This window comes from Rhinopithecus bieti, unplaced genomic scaffold (assembly GCF_001698545.2).
Source record: "Rhinopithecus bieti isolate Rb0 unplaced genomic scaffold, ASM169854v2 scaffold_6776, whole genome shotgun sequence".
NCBI classification, from domain to species: domain Eukaryota; kingdom Metazoa; phylum Chordata; class Mammalia; order Primates; family Cercopithecidae; genus Rhinopithecus; species Rhinopithecus bieti.
In genome coordinates this window covers 196,690-204,429 of record NW_016805299.1, presented here as the reverse complement: position 1 = coordinate 204,429, position 7,740 = coordinate 196,690, and the positions used below count along the sequence as shown (strand labels likewise).

Genomic DNA, 7,740 nt, shown 5'->3' with positions numbered 1-7,740 from the left:
CGAGCTGGGCGCGCGCGGAGGCCCGGGGGGCGGCCCTGCCGGTGGGGGCGGCGCCGCGAGAGACTTAAAGGGCCGCGACGCGCCGGCGACCGAAGCGCGCCATCGGGTCCCCACCACCGAGCTGTGCAGACCTCCCGGGCCCGCCCCCGGCCCCGCGCCCGCCTCGGCCCCAGCAGAGCTGACCGGCGACGGCCGCATGGTGCAGCTGAGTCCTCCCGCGCTGGCTGCCCCCGCCGCCCCCGGCCGCGCGCTGCTCTACAGCCTCAGCCAGCCGCTGGCCTCGCTTGGCAGGTCAGGGACCAGGGGCCACGGGCCAGGGGCTGGGCGGGAGGGGCGGGTGGGCAGGGCGACCATCCCCACCGGGATTTCCCTTCTACACAGCGGAGGCGGCCTGTCCTCCTGCCCCGGGGGCCGAGCGGGTGGAGCGCAGGCAGAGGAGGTCATTTTAAACCCAGGGGCTCTAGAGCCTTAAGCTGGAGCCCCCAGTGAGTGCCAGTGAGGGAGGGGCCTTCTGTGAGAGACAGTGTGCGTGTGGTTGCGGGGTGCATGGCTGTGTGGAAGCCGACAGGAGGGCGTGGACACCTTCGGGGGTGCAGGCGTGTGGCTGGTGTGCTGGGTGGTGGTGTCGTGGGGGACGGAGAGGAGGGAGTCCCCTGAGCGTGGGTACCAGGAAAGAATGTGCCTGCATGTGCTTTGCTGTGAGCAGAGGTAGATGTTTGTGGCTGAGGGTGTGAAATTCATTCGGAAGCGCAGCGCTAGCTGGACAGGCAAGAGATAAGGATATGAGGATGGTGGCAGAGGCACCCTCCCCCGAATCTCTGCTGGAGGGCCCGCCTGAGGTCTGATCTGCCCCTCCACTTCCAGCCCTTCTGCTCCTAGCCGTGGTCTCTGGCCCCAGCCTGTACTCCAGTTGCTGTAAGGGCATCCCTTTCCCTGCTGGGGCCACTGTGATGATGACGGAGAGAAGCGGTAGGGTTGGAATAGAATCCGGAAGATGGGGTTGGGATAGAGTGTGGGACAGTCAGTGAGTCTGGCGGGCACCCAAGAGACAGAGCTATGGAGAGCTTAGAGTGGGTGAGGGCAGAGAGCTAGGGGGAGAATTTCAGCGAAGGGGAGTCAGGGTTTCCTGTCTGTTGTGTATCCACAGCCCCTTATGGGTGGGATGAGGTGGGGGGGAGGGGACAGTGTGCCCCTTTGTGGTGACAGAGATGCACACCATCAGGTGTGAAGGTTACCTTTGCCTGAGTAGGCACATGTTTGGGAGTGGAGGTGTGTGTGGATTGTGTGCTTGTTTCCAAGGCAGGAGAATGGAGAGTGTTTCTATCTGTGAAGTGTGTGTGTGTGTGTGTGTGTGTGTTCCATGTGTTATTCACCTCTGCTTCTGCATGTGTGCCTGTGTGTTTGTGTGGAGGGATGCGTGTTTAAGGTGTCACCTCCGTTTGCTTGTTTCATGACAGAGTGAGGGCATTCCGTGTGTGTGTGTGTGTGTGTGTGTGTGTGTGTGTCTGTGTGCAGCATATTCACTGCTCAGGTGTGAAGGGAACAGGGTTGCCCAGAGGTGGGGGGCTCAACACATGTGGGGAGGATCCCTAAGTAGCCTCTTTCTCCCCTCCCCACAACACGGGATCTTGTGATCTGCCTGGTCCGTCTGACAGCGGGTTTTTTGGGGAGCCGGATGCCTTCCCTATGTTCACCACCAACAACCGAGTGAAGAGGAGACCTTCCCCCTATGAGATGGAGATTACTGATGGTGAGTCTGCCCCACGCCACCGTTGTATCTGCCCCTCACACTGGTTAGAGCCCTTTGCAGGAGGGAACATCTGAGACTACTCTGTAGGTGTCTCACAAAGGTGGGTGGGCCACTTTCGAAACCCAAACTGTTCAGCCCTTCACTCTGCAGCTGAGCTGGGGCCGCGTAAAGTCCTGGGTGGGGCTAGCAGGACCACACTCACAGTTCTGTGAAGAGGAGACATGGAAGAGAGACACATAATGGTGCTTAGTCCAAACCTCTGGAGTTAGTTCCAGTCCCCAATCCAGGCTCCATTCCTACACTTTAGCAAGGATCCCAAGTGAGTGCAGAAACACACAGTGTCCCCAAACCCCCCATTCTAGGCACTGACCCTCAGGAATTCCCTGCACTTCCTCCCAAGTCTTCCTTAGAGTCTGGAGTCTGCTTCCTCCCTGCAATGAAGTCATCAAGGGTTTCCTCCAAGGACCCTACACAGTAGGCTCCCCTTGTCTCCCGTTAACACATTCTGGGCTAAGACCTGGAGTTCCCTTCCTGACATCATGGATTCTACCTTGCCCCCTGGATTCCCTGAGAAGGGCTTTGGCACTGCTCCTTTAAGGTACTTAAATGTTCCCTGAACTTGCAAGGATGGTTTGGATAAATGGGAGATTTGGAAGACCCTCATTGTCTTCCCAAGGTTGACCTTGTATAGTAGATTGGCCCCAGCACCAGGGGTAGGAGAGCAGGTACTTCAGAGATGAGGGACTTTGAGCCAGACCCAGATGCCCCCAGAACTTCAGCTTGGCTGTGGCCTGGGGCTCCTGTAGGAAGGCTGCCCAAGGCCTCGGAGCCAGGCTGAGATTTATGCTGCAAACTGGTAGGAGGGATATGAGTATGGAGCTGGAGGTGGAGCCCTCTGTGGTATTCTGGAGAGGAGAGGGGCTGGCGTCTGGACAACAGAAAAGACTTCAAAAGACCCAAGCAGCCTGGGGCACAGGTGTGCAGGGCTGATCGGCATGGGTGCCTTGCTGCTAGATTAGAGAGGAGTTCTCTAGTGTAGGAGAGGTGGGTGTACCAAACAAGAAGTAGACAGGACCAGCCCTGAAGTTCCCCGGGGATGAGGCATTTTCTAGGCAGAGGAGGCAGAGTACAGGGGTGAGGGTTTGCGGGGTGTGCAGGAGTGTAAGGCAGTCATTACCCATAAGTGTTGGCAATATTTACCAAGCACCTACTCAGTGCTGGCCAGAGAGAGAGGCAGAGGACACCAGGAGAGGTAGACAGATTCAGGAAAGAGGAAGGTGAGGAGAGGGGGGTGGTTCTCTGGAAAAAACCAGAGAGGAATAGGCAGACATGTAGGCGAAGGGTGTGTTTAGGGGACACTGAAATTAGAGATTGAACCCAAAAGAGTCCATAGAAGTAGAACTAATGCAAGATCTAGAGTTAGGACTTGATGTGGATTCCTGTTGCTCAATTGCTACCACCATGTATTGAATACCTACTATGTGCCATGGACTATGTGTGCTTGGTTTCTGTTTATTCCTTACCACAAGCTCATGAGGGCAATATTATTGTTTTCATCTCACAGATAAGGAAATTGAGGCTGAGAGAGGTTAAACAGCTTGATCAAGGTCACACAGCTAAGTCCTGGGTCACACAGCTAAGTCCTGGACCACCCACATAACACTGGTCTTAAGCTTTGGAATAAGTCCTGACCACTTCCCCACCACCTCCCCTGCTGGATGTAGTATAGCTCCAGCTGTGACAGCAGTCATAAGCACCCCCTCCGCAATTAGGAGCTCCCTCAAGATCACCAGCATTAGCCATGGTGGAGGGACTGTCCTCCCTATATCACTGCTGAGGGATGCTCTCTGTCTGGCCTGGAGGCCTGAAAGCAACAAGTAATTTCCTCAGAGGCAGCCCAGGGTAGAACTGCCCTGCAGTTGTGCTGTGTTTTTCCCAGGCGAGTCAGCTGGGCTAGCTAGGGTTTAGAAAGGCAGCTTCAGAGGTGCCGTGTGTAGGAGATGGTGATCCTTCCCAGGAAAAGTGTGTGTGTGTGCGCGCCCGCACATGCATGTGCATGCCTGTGTGCGTGTAGGAGAGAGAAAGATGATCAGGCAGCAAGTGCAGGATGGATGAGCTGATTCACAGACTGATCACTGAGGTGAGGTCTGCTTCCATCCCAGCTTCAGTCTTCTTAGCTATAAAATGAACAGTGGGACTTAGATGAGGCCTTAGCCCTTCTCCTCTACCCCGGTTTTCATACTCTTTTTGAGGTCTGGTTCCAGGGGTTACTAGAAGAGGGCAAATAAATATCCCAGGACTGTCAGTTCCTTCAGTGCATAGAGCTTCCTGGACTATGTGACCCTGGCTTATGCCCTGATGTTAGGGAGAGAAGCAGTTTCCTCAGCCCAGAAGTTCAAGAGCACTAGCAGGACCCTTCACTGTCTTCCCCTGACTTTACAAATCTCAAGTCAGGCTTGAACACAGCATAGTACTTTGCATGCCATAAGTGCCCTAGACATGTGTGCTGGTGTCCACCACTGCTCCATAAGTCTTTATACATGGAATGTTAGTGACTATTGGGCCAAGCCATAATCAGTGCATTGTAGACACGAGGAGACTGAGGCAGGCTTCAGAAGCCTGCCTAGAGCTATAGGCCATGGCTGTGCATAGCTGTGTCTTCACTTTTCTCCTGAGTATGAGAGCCTTTCTACATTGATCTCTGCTCTCCCCTCCATTCCCCACCTGCCACCATGATGGGTCAGTCAGCAGACGTTTTCTAAGCCCCTACTCTGTGTTTTCTGTCACCCTTAGGATAAAGTCCCCCTCCCTTACTGCAGGGCCCTGTGGAGTCTGGACCCTGCCTACTCTGATCTTGTGCACAGAACTCCAGCCAGCCTGGCTTCAGGCCTTGTTTAGTGCAGGGCCTGTATATTCCCTCGGCTTGGATACTCTTCTTCCTCTCCCCTTCCTGTGCCTGGCTAGTTCTTCACAGCCTCAGAACAGCCTTCTCAGCCACTGGAGCTAAACATGGAGCTTCTTTTCATTACAATTCAGCCCTTGTTTTTTTTTTTTTTTTTTTTTTTTTAATATCTGTTTCCCCATTAAAACGTAAGCTCCATGAGGGCAGGCACTCTATTTAGTTCACCAGTGTTCCTCAGTGCCTAGCACAGTGCCTGGTTGTTAGCAAAAAACTGATACATGGATAATAATAGCTAACATTTATTGACTGCTAAGCTGAGGCAGGCATTGTCTTAAGTTCTTTACCTGTGTTAGGTATTAGACCCATGTAACAGCTCATGACTTAGTAGTATTACCTTCATTTTGCAGGTGATGAAGTCAAGGCACTTCACAAGTTTTTTTTTTGTTTGTTTGTTTGTTTGTTTGTTTGTTTTTTGTTTTTTGAGATGGAGTCTCGCTCTGTCGCCCAGGCTGGAGTGCAGCGGCGTGATCTCCACTCACTGCAAGCTCTGCCTCCCGGGTTCACGCCATTCTCCTGCCTCAGCCTCCCGTGTAGCTGGGGCTACAGGCGCCTGCCACCACGCCTGGCTAATTTTTTTGTATTTTTAGTAGAGACGAGGTTTCACCGTGTTAGCCAGGATGGTCTCGATCTCCTGACCTTGTGATCCGCCCGTCTCGGCCTCCCAAAGTGCTGGGATTACAGGCGTGAGCCATCACGCCCGGCCCACTTCACAAATTTTTATGTCACTTGCCCAGAGTCATTTATTTAGGCAGGGAGTGTCAAATAAGAATGGAGTCTGTCTCCTTAGACATACATAGCTGTGAGGCCTCTTGGCACAAGTGAATGGATGAATGAATAACATAAGGTCCCTGTCCTCAAATATCTCACAGCCCAGGGACAGAGATAAGCACAGAAACGTAAGTAATGATCAAGAGTGATGGGGTTCCAGGGATTGCAGTATGGGGTGGTTGGTAAGATCTGTCTGGAGGGGTTGAAGAAGTTCCCATAGAGGAGGAAGCACAGGAACTTGAATTTGAAGGGTGGATGTTTTCTAAGTGAAAGGAAAGTAGGCACTCTAGGTTTCCCAAGTTTCCCAATGGATGGAGATGCCTTTGGGGAAGGAATCTCAAGCCCATTCTCCTAACCCTTGTCTTCCTAATCTCCAGGTCCCCACACCAAAGTTGTGCGGCGTATCTTCACCAACAGCCGGGAGCGATGGCGGCAGCAGAATGTGAACGGGGCCTTTGCCGAGCTCCGCAAGCTGATCCCCACACATCCCCCGGACAAGAAGCTCAGCAAAAATGAGATCCTCCGCCTGGCCATGAAGTATATCAACTTCTTGGCCAAGCTGCTCAATGACCAGGAGGAGGAGGGCACCCAGCGGGCCAAGCCTGGCAAGGACCCTGTGGTGGGAGCTGGTGGGGGTGGAAGTGGGGAGGGGCGGCGCGCCCCCAGATGACCTCCTGCAGGACGTGCTTTCCCCCAACTCCAGCTGCGGCAGCTCCCTGGACGGGGCAGCCAGCCCGGACAGCTACACAGAGGAGCCTGCGCCCAAGCACACGGCCCGCAGCCTCCATCCTGCCATGCTGCCCGCCACCGATAGAGCCGGCCCTCGGTGATGGGTCTGGGCCAGCAGGATCAGCCAGGAGGGCGTCCTTAGGCTGCTGGGATGGTGGGCTTCAGGGCAGGTGGGATGAGAATTGGGCCCTTCTGAAGCAAAGCGGTGGACTTGAACTTTTCTGGATGTCTGAACTTTGGGAAGCCTTTACTGACCCTGGGGCTGGTTTTTCTGTTTCCTGTACCAGTAGGAGATCAGAAAAATGGAGCAAAGTGGTAGGTACTTTTTGTGAGGACGCACGGTCGTCCCTCTTCCCTCAGTCCCTAATCCTTCCCAAGTAAGAGGCTGGAGTTGTCACTGCTTTTGGCCTGGAGTTTGGGATCCCTGTCTTTCCTGAGACCTGGGGTTGTCAGCTCTCATCTGAGGCATCCAACAGTCTCTGCCTTGCCTTTAGCCCCTCCCAAGCTGGCTGGGGTGGCCTGTGTGGCCACTTCCATCCATATTTATAGGTACCCAATAGCTGCCCATTTCGTGAGCCCCATCTTCACCCAGGCCTATGTTGATCCATCCAGCTTGCCAGATGCTGCAGAGTCACAAGCCTCGAGGTGCCTTCTTCAGGGCCTGGTTGAAGATGATCAGTGGACAGTCTGCTCTAGATGAGCTGGGTCAGAGGGTCAGGAAACCCAGTCGCCCTTACTTCTTGCCCTGGGCATCAAAGTTCTGCTTTCTCCTCACTGAGACTTGCCTTCCTAAGCCTGGGGCTGTGGAGACCGTGTCTGCAGCCCTGAGAGAGCCCTGTTGGGCTTTGTGTGAAGGCAGAGAAAGGGACAATGATATTAGAGTGATATGGAGCAAGAGATATTTTGGGCATGTGGACTTCAACTCCTCCCACATCACCGTTCATGCTGGCGAGTGAATGCCAGTGTGCTGATGGGCGTATGCTGGTGCTGAGTAGATGCGCAGCCCCATCTGTGCATTCTCCTAGATGCTTAGAGGGATTTCTTTGCTGTAAGATGTCTGTTTGCTGATGTTCTGGTCTGCGTTCCGAATTGAGCACAAACTCTGTCCTATGAATGCTTTGCATTTGGAATTTTTGCTTGACTTCAGTTATTGGTGGAATCTTTAGCTTTCAATAGGACCAGGATCCAGCCTCACTTCTAGGGTATGGGAAGTCCAGTCAGAGACCAGGCCCTGGCTAAGACCCAAACATACACACATTCACTTAGCAGAACCTTAAACACCCCTCAGTTGTGCAGCTGTCAGCAAAGGTGTGTCTGGGAGGTTAGTTTAATGCAATAGAATTGCTCCCCTCTGAAAATTGTACATGAAATTTTTGTAAATCACATCCTTATCCTTCATCTTTTGAAGAAATAACCACTGCAAGTCCTTTTGTAAAGTGAAGAATCCTTTTGTAGAATGAACCACTGCCCCTTCATTGATTTCCTGTGTCAATCCAGATGGTGGGATGTGGTTTCCTTAAGGTGAGGCCTG

General features: G+C 53.4%; 1 protein-coding gene across 1 annotated transcript in view; it reads left to right on the top strand.

Annotated features, from left to right (window-relative positions):
- Positions 1-7,339, top strand: part of TAL1 (TAL bHLH transcription factor 1, erythroid differentiation factor) — a 12,353-nt gene extending 5,014 nt beyond the window's left edge. Inside the window, 4 exon segments of the mRNA XM_017872066.1 lie at positions 1-291; positions 1,656-1,750; positions 5,858-6,122; positions 6,124-7,339. The exon segment at positions 1-291 is cut by the window's left edge and continues 9 nt beyond it. Coding sequence (XP_017727555.1) covers positions 1-291; positions 1,656-1,750; positions 5,858-6,122; positions 6,124-6,310 — 838 coding nt within the window. The 3' untranslated portion in view covers positions 6,311-7,339.
- Positions 7,340-7,740: the final 401 nt, after the last annotated feature.